Below are 21,180 nucleotides of genomic sequence, written 5' to 3'. Positions count from 1 at the left end.
GGCTGCGCTGCACCAGCACACTTCGAGAACGGAAGTGATATTTGATAATGATGTTGCTCTGGTACTTGTTGTAGTACAGTGAACCGTTGTAAACCACGTGACCAGTGCCTGCCCAGGGGTGAGGCAGCAAGTGCTGCACAAAGTTCTGGCCCTTTGTGAAATCACTCATTGTGCGGTATTCCAGGACACGCCGCCCCTTGAAGTAACCATCCATGGACCACACCTGTGGACAGGAGAACAATGAATCCCATTAGGAAGAGGGGGAAAAACTCTAGGGCTTAATGAGAAGACCTTGAGGTTACAGAAGACTATCGTTGCTATAATTTACACACCTCTCAAGAACACTGTGAGTAATGTTTCATTATAGCCAATGGCAGTGCCCTGAGCAAAGTGTGTTGTGATTGTGTACTTGTTTGAGTGTGAGTGTAAGCCTTCATCCAGTTGTGCATACTTTAATGTGTGTGCAGAACTATTGATCTCTCCTGTCTGTGAGAGTAAAGACATTGCCTGTGCTTTGCACTCAACCGCTGCATCTGCTCTCTGCCCTTTCCAGTCCACATTTACAGAAAATCAATCTTTTTAGCAACTCTATCTTTTCCTTCAAACACTCTCAGCTGATCTCTCCACTGGCGCGACCCCTCTATTGCTGCATCTCCTGTCTCACTCCTTCAATGTTTCTTGAGGCACAGGTCATAATTGAATCATTTAAACTGAAGTTGTCTTAGGTATTTATTTTGTCATTATCATATCAAGGAAAGCTTTGCTATGATGTGGCTTTCATTTCTGTGATATTCTATCTATATGTTTCTCCTCTCTGTCTCTTTGCTTTTGCCTCTTTCTTAATGTAGAACAGGCGCTTAAATAATATTTTGGTGAGTGTGTGGGTGGGGTGTGGGGATTGAGAGTAGTAGGGGGGTGGTGAGGTACAGCTGAATTGTGGAGAATTATGGAGGTCAGGAGATTATGATACATTAAGCATCGTTTCCCCTCTGCCTGTAAATGGAGCAGATAGGGTAGGTCAAAGCTGAAGTTATAGCACATTTAGCTCATCTACTTTATATTTCATTTGTATTGTGTGGCATTCATGTGGATGGCAAAGTAAGAACTTCATTGTCCAGGGAAACACGTTTCCTAACTGTGCATATGACAAATAAACGCTTTGACCTTTGACCTTTAGATCAAGTTTTGTTTCTCTCATTTCTTTGGCCCCGCTGTGACAATGATATTTTCCAAATGATCTTATCATCATTGGTGTGGGTGTTGATGTGATATTGTTGATGTATTGGACTATAAATACAATCAGTGATTGATCTAAAGAGCCTAATATGATCTCAAATGAGTTAAGACAAACATAAACATATTAAATCACAGAAATGGACATATTCTGCTTTTCCATAACCTGTTATAATTCAGGATTGAGATGAAAAAGACCACCCTCATCTCTCTTCTTCAACTTCATCAGTTTCCATTCTCCCATACAGGTGGTTAATAATCCATTCTTCTACTTCTCCACTATTCATCAGGTTCCACAATTTCTTTTCCTTATTTTCCTCCATTATGTCTTTTTTTGCCCTTGTGTTTGTTAGCATGTGCCTGCCCATGAGAAACCATGTCATCTCTAATCATTTGAAGTTATTACTATATCATCTGGGTCCAGAGCACACTAATGGCAATCATCTAGGTGATATAGAAAACTTGAGTCGAAACAACTCATCCATTTTCCTACTAATGACGAAGTGATTAATCAACTGTAGTTGCAGTGACAGAGTGTCAGAGAGGAGGGAAAGTGATGCTATCCATCACTGACTCAGTTTTGCATCCCCATTCCTCTCTCTCTCTCCCCTCCTTCAGTGCTCACAAGAAGTCCTACTCAGGCAAAACAGTCAATCAGTCACTGCAGTGTCATGACAGTATTGCTGTGAGGGATATGTTTTTTACCAAGCAGCTGACAAAGTTTGCCTGTTTTTGACAGTGACTTTGGTTCTACTTTATCCTCTGTTTTTTGAAGTATAAAGTTAGGTAGCGGGGATTAATGTGCACTAGTTCAAATGTAAGCAAAGATACAATGAGACTTACTCTATTGTCTGAGCTAGGGATCATGGTATCTGTCATCCAGGAGCCAAACCGGGACCCTGATGCACGTACTGTGATGGGATTACTGACGCCAGTGAGCTTCCCACAGCCTGGATATAAAAGAAGAGGAAGATGTTAGATGGATACACATTTATGTTCATGTACTGTATATACCCAAGAGCAGATAAACATTTACACTGTATACAAAAAAAGACACATGGCCAGGCAGACATATCCTTAGATGGCACTAACTACCGTTTGTGCACTTTCACAGCTCATCTGAAACATGGTGTTCCACTAGGCTTTATTTTAGGTCCTATATGTTTTTTTTATTTTAAAATGCAGCATTAAGAACTTAAACTCAAAATATATTTTAATACTTTTTATTACATATCTATTTAGACAAATAGCAAATATGTTAATAATTTGTACATTTTTTCCCTATTTTCAAATGAATCTTATCACTAAGCACATTGTATTTTTTGATATGCACATAAAACAGATTTATGAATTCAGTGACTGATATTTTTACTAATGCATATTTTAAATTTTCATGCAATTTTTGTTCAAAATTTTTTGTATTGACCATTTTTTGTTTTCTTTCTCTACATGTTCACCTCATTTTGTTAAGTACATTATCAAAATATCTAGAACTAAATATATACAATTACATAAATATCTAGAACTAAATATATACAATTATATAAGTTATTTGCTTTATTCAAAAGTTTAAACCCTGTGGAGGACAATATAAAAACACCAATGACCTAAAGGCTTTAACTGTAGGGCTAATCAGTAATCAGTTTATATAAGTAGAATTTTGTAAATCATCTATTTAGGCTAGCACATTACATGAGAACACAATTAATTATTCATTCAGGCTTTCCAGGCCACTTTTTCTTAATTTGGGCAGATAATACAGCAGTGTTTTGACCACTAATGATTCTAATTTAATCATTAATTAATTTCTTGACTGCTGTTGTCAAACTTCTAATTGTCTAAGTGTTGATATTTGGTAATGAACTCTCAAATTTAGCAAAACCAACACACATCCATTTGCATATATATTATACCTAGTTTCTGCATGCAGGAGTGGAGCCTGGTCTCCAGTAGCAGGACTCTCTGGCGGAGCTCCTCGTAATCGTAGGCCCCCATCTCTTCTTGGATGGCCATCAGTACCAAGGATAGATTCCTCACCTCCTCTCGAAGACGCAGGACCATCTTGGCGTCTGCCTTGTACTGTTCCAGCACTGGTAACAGGGGGAGCAGTTGGGCCACTTTGTCTTTCAACTCCTAAGATTCCAAAGGAGACGTACAAGCAATGAGAGTGGAGAAGCTTAAACCCTAGGAGAGTCAGAGGCGAGGGATGAGATTTACCATGAGCTTTACAAAGGACTATGTGCAGTCAGGCTAGCCTTTCGATCTTCAGTTGTTGCTTCTGATTCAAAGCTCATCTTTCAGTCAGAAGCTCATTTTATAGCTGGGTGTTGTTTGATCCATTGGCCTCTGAGGGCCTGGATTTATCATGAGAATTATAGTAGAACTGCATGAAGGTGTAATGATTACAAGTATTCCTGACATTTCAGATAAATACACTGGAAATGGGTTTCTCTTGTCTTGGCTTTGTCTTGCACTGCTGCACACATCACTTCTTTTCCTATTATTTATTTCCATTAAAGTTAAGCAGCATGCTCTCCCTTGCCTTCGTGGTTTTGTACTAATCAAGCTTCCATGCACTTGTTTGACTTGTGTAGACTTGTTTGTATGATCTATAAGTACATATTTGAATTTGTTATCATTTGTGTGGATTGTAAGCCATACATTCACACAGTATTTTGAATTCAGACAAATGCATATTTGTTTATTTCTAAGCTGTTTTGGGTAATAAAATTTTCACGTACAGTAAGGGAACATGGTACTGGTGTGTGTAGATTTGGGTGTGTGGCTCATCATATGTATAGGAAATCAATGTGTTCTTAGGAAGAAGTACAGGAAGCAGCAGGAAAGCCAGGCTGCCTCTGCAGAAGGTTTAGGGCTGAAGAGAGAAATGGGTGTATCAATAAAGTGTGGCTGCCACAGGAGGGGCTGTTTCCTCCTTGTTAAGGTTTATCGTAAATCTGGTGATGGATCAGCTCTCAGCTACGTGGCGCCACATCATAAATCTCATTTTTCCCTTTTCAAGCTGTGAAAATTTAGTCTCGTTAATCTCCCACGCTTTGCCATCGGCAACTTTGAGCTGTATGCATTCATCAGCCAACCTGCTCTGGTCAAATCCTGATTTTTTTTTTTTCTTTTTTGGATTTGCAGATTTGCATTTAGACATGTCCTGAGATGCGCCATTCTACTTTTTATTTGTCAGGCTTTACTGATGAATTGGCTAATTTCATAAGCATCTTTATTACATTTATTGGAATAGCTTTCAGAAAACACACCAAAAGCAAAACAGCCATTCATGGTTGTCCTCGTGCTGCGGCAAGGTCCCAGCAACAAAACACACTTTAAAGGAATCTTTTAATCAAACTATTTTATGGTCCATCTAATATCTGTAAGAGTATGAGAAATGTGCAGAAAGCCTGGGCAAGATAGCCTGCTGACAAGAAGACAAAAAGGCCCACTGATAATGGCAGCTGAGTTTTAGCTTGTAGGCAGATAAGGTAGAGATAAATGTGAATATATGTGCCTGTTATCTATGAGCAGACTCCAGAATGTAAAGTATATATAGTAGGAAGAGAGGCTGAGCGAACAGAAAAAGGAAAGAATGCAAAGAGAGGAATATAGAAAAGCACTTTTCTTCCAAGTTCAGGGGTTTAATAATTGAGGGCCACATGAATTTGCTCATATTTCCTCTGCACATGACTCAATGATTCAGAGAGAGTTTTCGAATTGAATTTGTGTACCTATGGTTATGCAGCAGTCTGAGAGTTATACAAAATTGTAGTCTGTGAAGAGCGAGAGAGATTGCCTTGCATCTCAAAGTTTGTGCACACGGAGAGCAGTGCTACATAATTGCATCTGCATTTGCTTGACAGTACTATAATACACACATGACCCACTGTAGAGGAGGTGACGGACAACCAATTACCTGAAAGCCCTTTAGATTGAGACTGCGAGGATTTTCAGAGGCCACCCTCAGTTTTCCATCCACCACTTTCATTAGACTCTCTGTGTTCCTTACATATTGTAGATCTCTGTATGTCCGCAGGTCCAGCACCTCCATTGACTGACTAATGTTCTGAACCTGTCCAACAAACACAACACACAATTTCTTTAGTTAATATTTTTGTGTTAATCTTATGGGAATAGATTGGAATGCTTTCCACAACCATTCCTCATCAGATATGCAGGTCTATCTTGCCATTAGAGTGGAACTGATTAGTAGATTATTTAGTTGATCAACTATTTTCTTTGGCAGCTTCTTGATTGTAAATATTTTAAACAGTGAACACAATATTTGGGTTTTGGGTTATCAGTTGGACAAAATAATATTTGGTTGATTAATTTGTAGATTGATGCATCACTGACTGATTAGCACCGTGACCTCGTGAGAAGGTTTGAGTATGATGGGAGCCTCAAGCGTTTGCATGTCAGATGTCAGATACATTGAAAACTCAAAAATGCCCACAGCTGTAGATGTCTTGTTCTGTCCATAGGTTTCAACAAACTGCAGTAGATGTGCACAAACTCTAATGCATACTGTTTTATGTTACATCAAATGGAGTTGTCTCCCATTGCCCTCAATTGTTTGCATTAAACTTGAGCTCCATATCCAGGATGAAGAAAAAAATTAATCATTTTAACAGTAAAACCTGCAAAATTACATTATGTAGTATAGTAGATGTGCAAAAAAAGGATAGCCTTTTTATTTAAAAAAGGTAAAATTATTATTTTAAAATCTGCTTTCTTGGATTGAGATAGTTAAAACACACAAACAATTAGAAGAAGACCCAAAAAACAAGAATGACAAGATGAAAGATGAGGAGGTTGAGCACAGTTGTCCAGAATCTGTCAGGATAATACATAATAATACACAATACATCGATACATTATGCAGTACATGTTCAGTACTGCATGTGCAGTACATGCCAACATGTTCTACTTTTGTAGGTAGTCAGGATATACAGTAACTGTACAATCTCCCACAATAGGCTTAGAGTATTATTATGACAGAGTACACAAGTTAATAAATAGATGTAATTTGTGATGGAAACAGATTAAATCTTGTAGCAGAGAAAAGAGGCTGCAAAGTGCTGTAGGTGTTTATTGAATCTCACTTCTCAGTTTTGTACTGTGTTTAATTTTTACGAAGTCCTCAGCTTGCTCACTGTTTGACAGCCCACTCTGTTACTGCATAACCGGCCTACTGTTTCACACACCCCCTCATCTCCTGCACGTTGCACTGAACTGGCCAGAAATGATCTGAACACTGACAAATGTTACAGGGCTGTGGTGCATAGGAGGCTCACGTGTACATAATGACAAGTGACAAATTAAAGGAAAAGCCAACACAAAGTGGTGTTGGACCACCAAGTGCCACCAGAACAGCTCTAATTTGTCTTGGCATTGACCCTACAAGTCTCTGAACTCTACTGGAGCGATAAGGGAATATGTTTTGGAAGAATGGTGCTCATTTGGTGTTTTGATGATGGCACTGGAGAGTGACCCACACAGACATACACAACTGCAATTCCAAGCACACAAAATACATTCATTCAAATCAGTCCTAACAAAAACAAAAACAGTCCCAACTCTCAAAGGTCACAGTTTGGCATAAAGTCTGTTTTGCACCAAATGCCATGTTTGCCTACTCTTTGACAGCCCACTCAGTTATTTCATGTCTGGCCTACTGTTTTCTGCTCATCTCCCACATGCTTCATGAACTGACCAGAAAATATTTTCTTCACCAATTAAAATGTATTTGACAGCAGTATGCTGTATAAGGAACAGTTGGAACAATGTTTAAGAGTAAACTGTTCCACCAGGCTGGAGTCCAAACAAATACGGTGTCACTATCCGTCAGGGTTATGGTGGCAGGTGGGGCCGCTTCGTCCTCTGAGCAATGGACCACACTCACAAAGAAGAATACACCCACCAGTTATTTCATGCTTTCTTCTGGCCACATAAGATGTGACCCATCCTAACACCCCAGCATCCAATCAGTCGCAGGTGTCTCCCTCGTATCCAATGTAATGTCTCACTCTGTACGAAATCTTAAAGTGTGTTTGTGTGTAGTCGTGCCTGACTGTGCCCTACTGGTTTTATCTGAACTCAGGTCCGTAGGACAGAGATATCAAAGGGTGATAAGTTGTTTAATGTCTGTGTGGTGAGTATTCTCACACAACCTCACTTCAAGGTTAGCGCTGCATTGCTTGTCATTTTGTCTGGCTTTACAGAATACAAGCTTTTGCACAAGGCTACTTTGCATTCTTTGAAGGGTAGGCGGGTTTGACATTGTTAGAGTATCCTTGGCTTTCTGTGTCAGGGAGAGCCTTTGTGGATCTGGTCTGCTCAAATAATTCGCCTACATGCTCTGGGTTCAAATGAAGATGTCTTACTGGACATGGTGCTATTATGTGTACATGCACACAGGCTCACACAAAGTCTTTTAACTTGTGGCTTTCACTTCTGTACAGCTCAAATAGTGCTGACCCCAGGTGCCCTTATTAGGCTGGGCTGTGGACTGTATGTTACTGGAGTTCTTGGCTCTGATAACTGGCATCAGTTCGCAAGCAATGTGCATGTACAGAAAATAAATACAATAACACCAGCAGCTGTGTAATAAGTCAACAAAAATATTTGCAAAGCATGTAATATTTTCTTTTTGTTGAGACTATGTCAGAGGGGTGATGATAATCTTCTGAAATCTTAATTCTGTGTATTGTATTGCATTATTTTGTATTGTAAGGAGTGGGTTGTACTTATTGTATTTAACTGAGAATAAGGACGTGGGCAGACACATATACTTGCCCATGAATAAATGCATGTTACAAACACATACATTATAGTAAACTCTATAGACTTGTAAGGAATTCAGTTGTTGAATTATTAAATGCATTTAATTTACAAGCTCACTATGAGCTATATGACCACCACTGACAATATCAGAAAACATATGCAAACATAACTGTTATAACATACTCCATGTCCTATATTTATGATTCTGCATAATTAAAACATTCCTATAAAGATAAATAGTAAACATGTACATTTATGCACATTCTGTTTCTCTGCAAGAATATGCCTTCTCAGTTGAAATAAGCTTCTTTAAAGTGTTAATTGTATGACTTTTTGCTTGAAACACCAGCAGACAGAGACTGTCAGGGGAAAAAGCAAACGTCAATGAAAATGAATAGAAGGTGAATTCAGGTGCTTCATTGATCCATAAGGGGCTCGTAGCCCATTCAGCATCAGCATCTCAATTTACCACCACCTCACTTCACAAGACCACATCGATATCAGCCCTTACTCTATTACCTGTTCTCTTCTTCTCTGCTTCCAGGATTTCACTCTCCACCAAAAAAGCTATTCTGGAGGCGCAATGAAGAGCTGAGAACAGCAGCTTGATGGGCCGGGCTACCATGACTCATCAAGTAAGTGAAAGCTATTAAATGTTATTTCTCAGCTTTTTATTTATTATTTGGAAGGACAGGTGGCTGCATCAGGAAAATCACTGCCTATAAATTGCCAGTTGCTGCAGGCGCAGATCTAGAGTGGATCACTTGTGAGAAGAAGTTCCTCTCCTGAGCTGTGTGTGTGTTTACGCGATGGACACTAGCAGGAAATGCATACAATGCACTGCACTTTAGATCAGTAACACTCCATGTAGGTGATACTTAGATTTATTATCTAGCTGCTAAAGCGGTGTAGAACACTTGAAGGGTTTGTGTGTATGTGTAAACTTTTGCATGATATTAAATGTATTTTCTTGTTATACGTAATGAAGATAGACATAAAGATGAGTCTAACTGTGTACACAGCAACGAAGCATTTGCTATCCTCACTGATTTGTGAAAAAAGTTCATTTTCTTAATTTTTATCTAATGGATTTGAATTTATAAAAAAGACATTATGAGGTGAAGACTCAGTGATTCCAATTTCATGGCTAGGTGTAAGAGAATTCTGTTATTAAGGCAGTTCACGCTTCATTCACTTAAGCAACTCTATTGCTCAAAAAAAGTGAAGTTGTACCAATAATGGCTTTTGATTGCCATCCTGTTTATCTGCATGACTGATCAACTGTGGGGTAAGGAAGGGAGACTGTTTGCTTCAGCTGTCTTTATGAGACAGACGGTGCCAGACATGAGCGCAGTTCAGTTTGGCTGTTTGTGTGTCTGCATGGGTAACAGTCGTGTCTCAATGTGACTGTGTTATTGACAGCTGTCACCTTCTCCATGAGCTGGCGAAGCTGTCTGCTGCGTGGGTCGCGGTTACACATGTTCTGGGCTGGTGCGACCACGGTACAGATACACTTCCCATCTGCGTCCTGCGCTGAGCTGTAGATCTGCCAGCCCTCTTCTGGGCTTGGATACAGAGCCTGCAGAAACAGAGACATGTAGATGTTAGACCAAGTGAAGAAACTGGTTGTTTATGTCTGTTGTTTGTCTGTGTAGCTACCAAGCAGGCTTTTCAAAATAGATGAGAGCAGACAGGAATATTCTACCACCGTGTATCAACAGTAATCTGAAAAGTGCTCCACCCTTGTAAAACATTTCTAAACCAATAAATGTATCTAATAATTGAAAGTGTGTGGAGGAAAAAGACTGTTTAATGCATTCCATATCATGATTAGTCATGCCCATACTGTCACCATAAGTTATCCACAGACTCATATCTTATCCATGGCATTACTTCCGTTTTTGCAACCCTGTCAGAAGTTACTCTTCCCCAAATGCAATTAACACAATTGATCCCTCCGACTACTCAAAATCACTCGCAGTCTAATTTTAGTTTTATCTGGAGAGGAACAGAGAGAGAAAGCAAAGTTAGAGATTGACAGAAGTGCTGCTCACAGCAGTAAAGACACTCCACAAAGATGGAGGATAGAAGAGTCAGATAGAAGACACAAGAGTGGGAGAAAAGTAGAAATGGATGCAGATTAAAGTAAGACAAAGATTGCTAGAAAACACACAATGGGATAAACAAACTCAATAGCATGACAGGGATAGAGTAAGAGCTCAGGGGTGAATGAAGAGAGACAAAGACAAATGGGCGGAAACTAGGGATTTCAAACAAAAGAAGAAGAAGGAGGGAACGGGCCAGGCTGAGTCAAGGAAGAGCATCTAATAGGTTTGGACACAGGGAGGAAATGGAGCTGTTCAGGATCAATAATACAGCCCGTTACCAGTGGAGGAGGGGAGACGCTGAATAGATGGATGTCTCTCTCTGTCTAATCCAATCAAAAGTAGTGCTGTGCTCTTGGCAAACACATGCACACAAACACACGGTTTACACAGTGGCCCGGTCAGGATGATTTCTTCATTCACAGTGCGTCTACACGGGCTCAGCATATAAAGTAAAATGTAATGAGAGAAGGAGCAGCCATGATGAAATTAAAGACCCTTCACATAAGTAGAAGGAAAAGGCCGGAAATAAAATCTTATGACTCGGCTCTGCTGCTCTCCTGCGTTTCTCTCAGCAGTGTTGTGTTGTGCTCTCGCATCTTGGGTCGGGGGATCAGATTAAAATGTCTTGGGGGACGGGGGAGCGTGTGACTGGAGTGTAAAGTAGACACCACCCTGTGAGCCAATGTGCTCACTGTCACATCTTGTCACTCCCACCGTTCCCTTGGCACTCCACCCCCTCTCTCCCTTTTCCTCTCCTGCACTTACTGCCTTTCCCTCTCCATTCTTCACACTCTCAGAATGAATGAATTTTAAATCTGACTTACTCCTAATGAATTGTGCCAAACAGAATATAACCACATGAGTGACATTAGAATAACATTATACAAATGTTTGTACATGTCATTTTTTCACATTATGTTTCATTATATTCACATTAAGTAGACTTATACGATTTCAAAATTATTCTATCTAAATTTAATTAACCTAAGTAAGAGTAATTTTCTATTCCCATTTCTCCTCACACAGTAGTGCATATGTACCTTAGTATTAATTCAGTGTGTCTAATGTGCACATGAATGATTCACACTGGACCTTATTAGCACTCTGGCGAAAATCCATTATTCCATTCCATTATTTTAATATTGACACATTTGTAAGTTAATGTGCTGCCACTTGCAGCAGTGACTTGCACAGTTTTTTTTCAGTCAGCACCCTTCTTATCATTAGTCTTCCTTACATGAGGCAATCCTGCATCTGAAAGCTGTTAGTAAAGGATACGACTGAGGTCTACAGAGGCCAGACCTGCAGTTAAGATGAGACAAAAAATAGGCATTCTCCTCAACAGAACCTCCTCCAATTTCTTTTAACTATGCCTGACTGTCTATTTCATTCTGCTGTTGCCTGAGGGGGGAATCCTTCTCCTCTGTCTGCTGCCCTACCTGTAACTTACTCACAGTCAGAACGTCTGATTTATTTGTAGTGTGTTTGTCTGTATGTGTATGTCTTTATTACATTGTGTGGATACGTTTTGGCTTATTTGTCTGTGCCATAGACCTCCACTGCTGTACAAAAACAATTAAAAACACATCGATGAAACACACCGCTGCACTGGGTGATATTTTTCTTTATTACAAAGCATCAAACCTACATATTTGTTTAAAATGTTACCCCAAAAGCTCCAAACAACCATAACTTTTTACAGTGCCTGAAGTTGCCAGACTCAACTGCACATGTGTGAGAACTCTATGAAAACACAAGGAGACTATACACAAAGCAGAGAGCTTTGACTGTGAGTGAAGGTAATTCATTGTGGGGTTTAGTCTCTCTGTGGGGACTGTTGACAACACTATTCATTTAGAAATTGACCGGCCTTATCCTTTAAGTCTAACTGTTAGCATGCCTATTGTTCACAGAACGCCAAGAACACCACATACAGTGGCTTCAGAAAGTATTTCGCAATTTTGCACACTTCACTGTGTTGTACAATCCATTTGATTTTAAATTACATTTAGTTTTCACTCAGTTACCTTTAATTAAAAAACTAAAATAACTCATAATTATTGGGTTAATTATTAAAAACTGAAAATTGAGAAACTGAAATTGCTTATTCACACACCTTTGCTGTGGCACTCCAACCTGTGGTCAGGTGCCTCCTGTTTGCTTTCTTTATCCATGTGACAAACTGAATTGATTGAACATTGTTTAGAAAGACACATACCTGTGTATATACAGTATGGTCTCACAATTCACACTGCATATCAGGACAGTAACCAAGCCATAAAGTTTAAAACTCTTCCCAGGAGCACAGTGACATCAAAAATTGTGAAATGGAAGAAGTCTGGACTGGACTCTTCCTATTTGGTCATCCAGCCAAACTGAGAACTGGGCAAGAAGGTCAGGGAGGTGATTAAGAACCCACCGACCTGCTGACCACTTCAAAACAGTGTTGTATTACACTGACAGTATTATTTTGTCCAGCCAATTTAAATCAGTAAAGCTAAGCTAAATATGAGAAATAGCTGACTGTATATATAATTCAGTACAGTTTAGCAGCAGCATACACTACATCCCCCAAAATGATCATACAGTGGAATCAACACCTTTCTAAAAGCATTTGAACATGTGAGGGTTGTTTACTTCACATGCCAGATATTCACTTCTGGTTTAGAAAGTCTATTACAAATCAATTTTTCATCATGCGATCAACTTGAAACGGAGCCATAGCTGGTGTCAGTGGGCAGCGATTAGCAATAAATTTGAAATTTTCCAAAGTAATTTTAGAGGCATGTCAGCCGCATTGTCATAATACTTTTTTCATTTGCCATCATGTTTAAGCTCGTGCTGTGCTGCTTATGTGCTTTTTCTAAGCCAGGGTGTTTTCACGGCAACACATCTTCTTTTGTTTTCATTAATGTTTCATAAATGCTGGGCTGAAATTAAGAGCTTATTTCAATCAGTTCCAATTTCATTACCACCCACCTATCCATCCTGCACTAACGCTCCCATTCTCGTCACAGTGGCAATTTAGAGCGCAGAAGGGAAGAGGTAATTCTTAAATGCAAATGTGCTTTGTTCGTATATGCTTAGTGCCTGAGCGGGTTGCAGGGAGATTTATGTCAGGGCTCATAAGAAAATGATCTCTCAGGGTGCAAGTAGTAAAAGTGAACTTAAATATGTTTTGGAACATCGGCTTATTTATGTAAATATGATTACGTCCTCTCTTTGCAGTGAAGAATGGGTCATTGCCACTAGCTCATTTAACATAGTGTTCAAGCCAGGCAGCCTTTCAAATATATCATTAGTGTGGGCAAAACAACTTGCTCAATATCTAATCTTATAAAGAATCATAAGCAGGGTATGCAGAGTGAAATGGAGAATGCTTAATGTTTGCATATTGTAGGCAGATATGGCTTCAGAGTATTATGTTAGAGTAGTGAAGATGACCTGTGTTGGTATCTTCATGCTATCATTGGCAGCTAGCTGGGAGCTCTTCAGGTCTGAGGGATAATCCTCTCCTCCCAGACACAGACAGAGGTTTCATGAGAGAGGAGGCGTTCATTTCACTCCCAGAAATTTATCCATTAGATGTGAAGGATGAAACGGAATATGTAAGTGGCAGATTTGAAGCTGTCACAGTAATAGCTGCCATGCAAAAGCCCATTAAGGAAGAAGACTGCAGCAACAAAAACAGAAAACTGCACAGGGTGAGAGCAATAAAAAAAAAATCAATTGAGCTTGCTTGTTAAAGTGAAAGTTACTCTTTCTGATTTCTGGCGTAACTTTTGCACAACCCCAGGGTTCCCTCTGTTCCCATGACATCTCATCTGACAGCTTGGGCCTGTGAAGCCCCTCCGTCAGCAGCTGGCGTGTCTTCCAGCCACAACCTCCCATCAGAAAGGGTAGAAAGAGTGGAACCTACTGAAGAGTTTAAGTTTGATGAATACTGACATGGAAGAGAGATGGCTCTAATTTCCTCTAGCTTAGTTTAAATGCTACCCAATTGCAGTTGTGAATGACAGCTTTTGTTAAATCCCTGCTGAGAGATGGAAAGTAGAGATGTGATGGGGGAAGGTGTGGTTGTTACTTAAGCTAAAAAGTATTAACCAAATGTTATTTAACATTCATCCTCTGCCTCCAGTACACTGCAGACACAATAGATCAAATTCCCCATATATATATCAGTCTGTCACTCACTATGTCTAGTTTAGGGGTAACCAACATGAACACTATCTATTGTGTTCTCTGTAGTAAGCACAAGCCTAAGTTTATGCTTATGCTTAGTGACACATTTTCAATACATGATTATCATGGGCAAAAACATTCATGCCAATGATATTATCACAATATCTACAGAAATTTTGAAAAAACTAAACAATGCTATCAGTCAAATTCATCTCCAGCTTTGTGTGCACCATCTCTTTTTTGCCAAATGAATTACACTCAAAATTTGAGTATAAGGAGAGTGAGTCTGTAACCATACATGTGCAAAGAGCTGGCAATGTCAGCTTTTACAGGTACAAGTTTAGGATTTCTTTATCAGAAAATTGTTGTTTTTTGGGGATTTTTTATTTTGGAGCTGCTGTTTTTATCAGTGCTTTAAACCCTGGCCTCTCAGGTGTGAGTGGTGTCTCTAGCTCTCATCTTTCATTTCCTCTGATATGGTTTTGTGCGGTAGTGGGAGCCACACACTCTGGTTGGGTAGTAGCTACCTAGCTAGTTACTGTGTGGTGGTCTTGGTCTTCTTCTTTTTCTTTTCACATTGAGTGGCAACCAGCATTAAGGTGCATTACCTACTTAGTTGGAATGCCAACCAGATAGTAACTGGGTCTAACATGATTTTTTTTTTTAGATATCATGGCTATCGTCAGTACCGGTATATCGCAACACCTCTACGTCACTTGTGAATGATTAACAAAGTTCAGAAGGATTATCAAGGTAGATATCAGTGCTGGTGGCATCTCTGGACTTCCTCTAGCGTTTCATTAGACTGACCCTAGAGCTGGCTGCTGTAAAGCCAGAGCTAAATGAGATCATAAATCTACAGCTTCCTTCTTTATGAGCATGACGGGAAGTCTATTATAACTTTCATAAGCAGCAGGCAGAAGGGGCGAACAGGCACATGCAGGCACGAGTCCTGAGATATGGGAAAGAGCTGACCACTACACTGTGATTTGAACATGCCATCACATTTGAGAAACTGCAGCACCACAGAGGGTGGATGGTATAAGGACAGGAGGACTGAGATAGAGAGAAAGAAAGAAGCATTTTGAGAATGTAGGAGGCATCACAGTGAGATAGTCCGAACATAGGGATAACAAAGTAAGAGGTATTGCCGATGTAATCCCCCCCTTTCTTCCTTTTGTATTCCACAGTGCCAACAACAAAGTCGACGCTTTCTTTTCTTCCATCTCTGCAGAATGATGTTTTATGCCAGGCATTAACTTTTCTGAATGTTTGTCCTCAGCGAAAGATAAACATCTTTCCCTGCTATGCAGAGCTCAGTTCTCTCTGTACTATAAACAAACAACCAGATCAAATTTTTTATTTTTTTTAGATATTGCTGTAATTGATCACACATGGATAAACATGAAAATACCTTCCCCTCTTTAGACAATCATTAATGCATAGGTCAGCTACTAGCCTTTAACTCAATGAAGACTCCAAGCGTAGTCCCCGGTATAACCTACTCCCATGGAAAACCAATTACCACAATCAGCACAGCATGGTTACCAGTCAATAATATGACTCATAAACTCATCACGTCCCTCTCCCTGCTGCCTCTCACTTTCTCCTACTCCATCACTCCCATGCCTGCCACCCCTCCTGTGTGGTGTCCTGCTCACTTTCCATCTGCAGCTCACACGTTCCAATTCGGATCACGCTGGAATGACAGTGGGGGTGGGCAGATGCATCAAGAGCTATTTTAAATGTGTGTGAGTGTGTGTGTGTGTCGGGGGGGGTCAGTTGGAGACCTCTTGGGTGAAGTGAGAGAAAATGACACTTGTCAATGCTCAGCATTTACAAGCAAACAGCTACAACTTTATACTCTTTGGAGCAGGCTGCTAGCGCCATTCCAGGTGCAACGGTGAAAAGCAATTGGCATCCACTTTGCTATTAGACTGATAAAAGATAGCTTTCTTACGGCTGGTGCTAAATAGAGGAAGGAGGTGAGAATGGCAGAGTGGCTAGTGTGAGAATAAACTATAAACTGTTAGAACACAGTCACAGTGCTTCCCTGGAAAACAATATGGATTTCAGAATTGTGAGAACTGTGAGATCATCAAATTACTTTTGAGAGGTGATGCAGTGATTCTGGCTTAAGCTCAGTCGATTGGAATAACACTCTCTTAATGACAAATGAACCATGTCAAAAGCCTGATTCCTTGTCCAACCACAGAATCTGGGATCAATACTGCTTGGTACATAGGCTATCATGTAATTAGTTAATGTATTGAACCAATTTAAATTATATTACTGTACACATCTGGCTCACTTCATGTTTACCAGGCAGCAGCAGACATCTGTCAGGGTCTGAACTCAGATAAACTTTGGTTGGTGTCAGCATGACAAATATAGAAGCAAAGAGCTCAAATGAAAATCTGCAGCGGTGTTTAATCTTTAATCTACAGCCAAGAACTGAGCCTTACAATGTACGTTATTGGATTCTACAGTGGATCTGATCAGGTTTACAGTCTCACACCCTGACAGACAAAGGCTGGATGACCCCAATCAGATTGTGAGCCCTGGCTCTTTGTCTGCTGCCTTGTCGTGTTCAGTACTCCCTCTCGATGGTGAGAATATTTTCCTCACTCTTCTGCCTCACAGCTTTCTTATTTTAGATACAGATGGGAGAGTCATCACACACTCACACACACAAAAGTATATTTTTGTTCTGTCTTTGCTGCAGTATTTTGGGTATTTACACCATGTAAAGGAGTTATGATTCATGCGGTCTGACACGTGCACACATACAGTAAACTGCTACCTGGTTTCATTTTATAATGAATTATAATGTGTCAATAATCTTAATTTTCCTACCAGCTGAACAGTCAGATTTCCCCTCACACCCTGGACACAATCTGTTTGAACTCCTCCCCTCTGGACGACGTTACAGGTCACTGTGCACCACAACAACCAGGCACAACGACAGTTTCTTCCCCCGGGCTGTCACTCTGATTAACACTGAACCCATGACAGCTTGACTGGACAATAACCCTCAGTGCAACACCTGTAAATATACCTTGTACATATAGATCCCTTGAATCCAGACTGAGTGTATATAGTACTTTATTTTTATTCCTAATGCACATTCCTTTGCTTGATGGCACATTAGTTCTTTACTTCTGTTCTCAGCCTTACATTGTTTACTTGCCCTTACATAAGGACATGTACATGCACACTGAGAGCCGCTGTACCAGAGTGAAATCCCTCGTGTGTCCCACACACCTGGCCAATAAAGCTGATTCTGATTCTGATATTTTTACCATAACAAAGGTCTGCCGAGTCTGTCTGTGGGTCATATTCTAAGGTAGGAACAGATGGAGGACTGGAGGACTTGTTGACTCCATGTGATATCCAGACTGAGAGACACTGGACAGGTACTGTGCTTAAGTGGTTTACTGCGCAGTATGTCTTATTATTAATGCAAAGCAGATATTTTCTACGTCAGTAGACTTTCTCCTTTGAGTTCAGCTTATGTAGCACAGCAGAGCTTGATTCTTGGACCAATGTTGTTTTTTCTATACTGTATATCCTGCCACTGGGAAATGTGTTTGTAAGTATATCACTTTTTACTTCTATGCTTATGATACACAGTTTTCTCTTTTTCTTTTTTTAGTTTTTGAAGGTTGACCATACTGCACTAAAATATACTAAAATCCATTACTCTCTTTCAGTGATTCATGGCTCAGAAGTTCTTCCAGCTAAAACCAGATAAAATTAAAGGTGTTAAATATGCCAAATTTGCAAATCACATTTGGGAGTCTAGTGGTGCCTTTTCTTCTACTATTAAACCTGTGTCTAAAATTTTAGGTGTTTTCTTGAACACTGATTTCAGCTTTGAATATCATGTCACGGTTGCTTAATCTGCTTCAGGAATATCAGTAAAGTCTGATACTGCGTGTCTCCTTGTCAAATGAAGAGAATTATTCACACTCCTGTACTGTAATGCACCACTTAGCTGTGTGAAATGTTTTTAACTGAATCTTATTTTAGAACGTAGCATTTTTTCCTCTGTGCAGACATTCTTACACTGTCTGAGAGTTTTTTTTTATTTTAATTTGTCCATTTAATGGTAAAACATATATACAGAGTATAGTTCTGTAATGATACAATATGCTAATTCATGGTCCCTGAGGCCATCAAAAGGATTTGAACTATCTCAGCATTTAGATTAAAGACCACAGTGAGACACAGTCTCTACAGTTAAAGCCTGAACTGTGAGTTTTCCTGACAATGCTACTCAATTTGTTGATGTATCCATGTATCCAACTAAAACTTTATAACTACCTGCACAATGAATAAATGAATGCCAAATTTACTTTTATAATACTATGTATTTTCTTACTGCTGTGTTTTTACATGCATCACTTTGCAAACACTGTTGCTGGAAATTGTCATGCAAACGCTATTTATACCGTAGATTAATAATTAATTTAATCTATTAAGTGATTATTAAATATAATTTTGTATGTGGATAGCCTGGCAGGTCTACAGCCACATTAGTTGTCTGTAAGTGCTAGATGTCCAGGGCCTCTTCCACTGCATCAAGGAACATGATTTTGCACTATCCAGATGTGTTCAAGCGTCTAGGCAGTGTTGTGCTCAGAAAGGGTCATAAAAACTCAGTCAGCTGTGTTCTTGGATCAGCTGGTACAGAAAGCAACTGAAGCAGACTTTGAAAATAGCTCTGAGCAGGGAGAATATGGGACAGGGCATACTTAGGTGCCATAGTGGGGAGCAGCCATGCAATGGCCACTGGCACTCTAGCACCAGGGTATCACAAGAGCATAGCTAGATTGTTTTTGATTAGAGGTCTAAACATTATATGAGTCATGACTGCTTCTGAGATCATCACAGGCAAATGTCTCATTAATAGTGATGGGACTTTTGAGGCGAGGTTTGACATTAAAGTTTTATCCTGCCATTGTTTATAAGGGGAGATTATTCCCGTCTCACAGTGAAGACATTTCCTATCACAACAGGCTGTTATATGGTAATAATTCCTGGCACCATCAAACTGGTTCATCAGTTTTGATGAAACTTTGATGAAATAAACCTCAATAGAAGCATTTTATCTTCAGTGTTTGTGAATGAGGAGATGCCTCACAGAAAATAGCGGCTCATAAATATGTATAATATTTTTTTGTATCCAGTATTTTGAGCCTGACTTGGCAACATTATATATTCTCCTTGACACTGAACAGGATGAACGGGTATAAAAAATAAATGAATGGCTTATGCCAGTCATGCCCTGCAGGGAGGTGTCCAATAGGATTATAGAGTTTAGTGTTGTAAATAATAATGCCTTATACTTTGACATTGTTACAGAGATTAGATTATGATGATGATGTATATATGCTTGACATTTTCACATAGGTGTGATAACATAGTGCCTTTTTTTTCTAAAAAAAACCTTTCAACCCAACACGTTATTGCAACATTAAGGAGACATAAAGTGGTGGACTAATGTTTTAACAAGCTATTATAAATGATAAAACCATTCTCCAAACAGATGGACCTCCTCTCCTGAGACAAGAGTTCCTAAACTTCCCCACTCAGCGACACACCTGCTGAGAAAATAACTCTGGTAATCGGAGACTCCATAGTCAGAAACATAAAGCTAGAGACACCGGCGGCCATAGTCAAATGTTTTCCTGGGGCCAGAGCGGGCGACATTGAATCCTATTTGAAGCTGCTGACTAAGGATAAGCGTAAATACAGTAAGGTTGTTATTCACGTCGGCGCTAATGACTCCCGACTTCGCCAGTCGGAGGTCACTAAAATTAATGTTGAGTCGGTGTGTAACTTTGCTAAAACAATGTCGGACTCCGTAGTTTTCTCTGGACCCCTACCCAATGTGACCAGTGATGACATGTTTAACCGCATGTCATCATTCAACCGCTGGTTGTCTAGGTGGTGCCCGGAAAATAATGTGGGTTTCATAGACAACTGGAAAACATTTTGTAAACCTGGTCTGATAAGCAGAAACAGCATCCATCCCACTTTGCTCTTTTGCTCTTAACGAGTTTATTTTACAACCTAAATTATGACAACCCAGAGTTGAGTCCAGGATGCAGGGTCGCAGTCTTACATGCCTCTCTGCAGTCTCTTTGCAGCTGTTACTCACCCAAAACTCCCAGTACCCCATAAAGACTGTGTCTGCCCCCCGCCCACCTAAATTATATAAATTAACTCAAGAGGAGTTATTCATAAGAACCTAATTAAAATTAAGACGACTCCTCTTATAGCAGAAAATAACAGGACAATCAAATGCAGACTATTAAATATCAGAGGTCTCTCGTCTAGATCTCTGTTAGTGAATGATGTGATAAGTGTACATCACATTGATTTATTGTGTCTTACTGAAATGTGGTTACAGCAGGAAGAACATGTCAGTCTAAATGAATCCACCCCACCTGGTCACAGTAACTCTCACATCCCTTGAAGCACAGGCCAAGGTGGAGGTGTGGCAGCGATCTTTGACTCAAGCCTGAGTAATAGGCTTGACCTAGCCCTAGACCTAAACATAGTTATAACACATTTGAAAGCCTCATCCTGAGTCTCTCACACTCAAAGTGGAAAACTCAAAAGCCAGTTCTATTTGTTATTGTATACCATCCACCTGCTCCTTATTCAGAGTTTTTTAATTGAATTCTCAGACTTTGTCTGATTTAGTGCTTAGTACAGATAAAATAATCATAGTAGGTGACTTTAATATTCATGTAGATGCTGACAATGACAGCCTCAACAATGCATTCTGTTCATTATTAAACTCAGTTGGCTTTTCTCAAACTGTAAATAAACCCACTCACTGTTTTAATCACAC

General features: G+C 39.7%; 1 protein-coding gene across 1 annotated transcript in view; it reads right to left on the bottom strand.

Moving 5' to 3' along the window:
* Positions 1-21,180, bottom strand: part of olfm2a (olfactomedin 2a) — a 26,449-nt gene that overhangs the window by 1,919 nt on the left and 3,350 nt on the right. Inside the window, 6 exon segments of the mRNA XM_020610579.1 lie at position 1; positions 4-223; positions 2,077-2,183; positions 3,147-3,366; positions 5,156-5,311; positions 9,455-9,604. The exon segment at position 1 is cut by the window's left edge and continues 1,919 nt beyond it. Coding sequence (XP_020466235.1) covers position 1; positions 4-223; positions 2,077-2,183; positions 3,147-3,366; positions 5,156-5,311; positions 9,455-9,604 — 854 coding nt within the window.

Source organism: Monopterus albus, unplaced genomic scaffold (assembly GCF_001952655.1).
Source record: "Monopterus albus unplaced genomic scaffold, M_albus_1.0 scaffold105.1, whole genome shotgun sequence".
Taxonomy (NCBI): domain Eukaryota; kingdom Metazoa; phylum Chordata; class Actinopteri; order Synbranchiformes; family Synbranchidae; genus Monopterus; species Monopterus albus.
The sequence above is the reverse complement of the archived record's forward strand: the minus strand, read 5'-3'. Positions and strand labels throughout refer to the sequence as shown.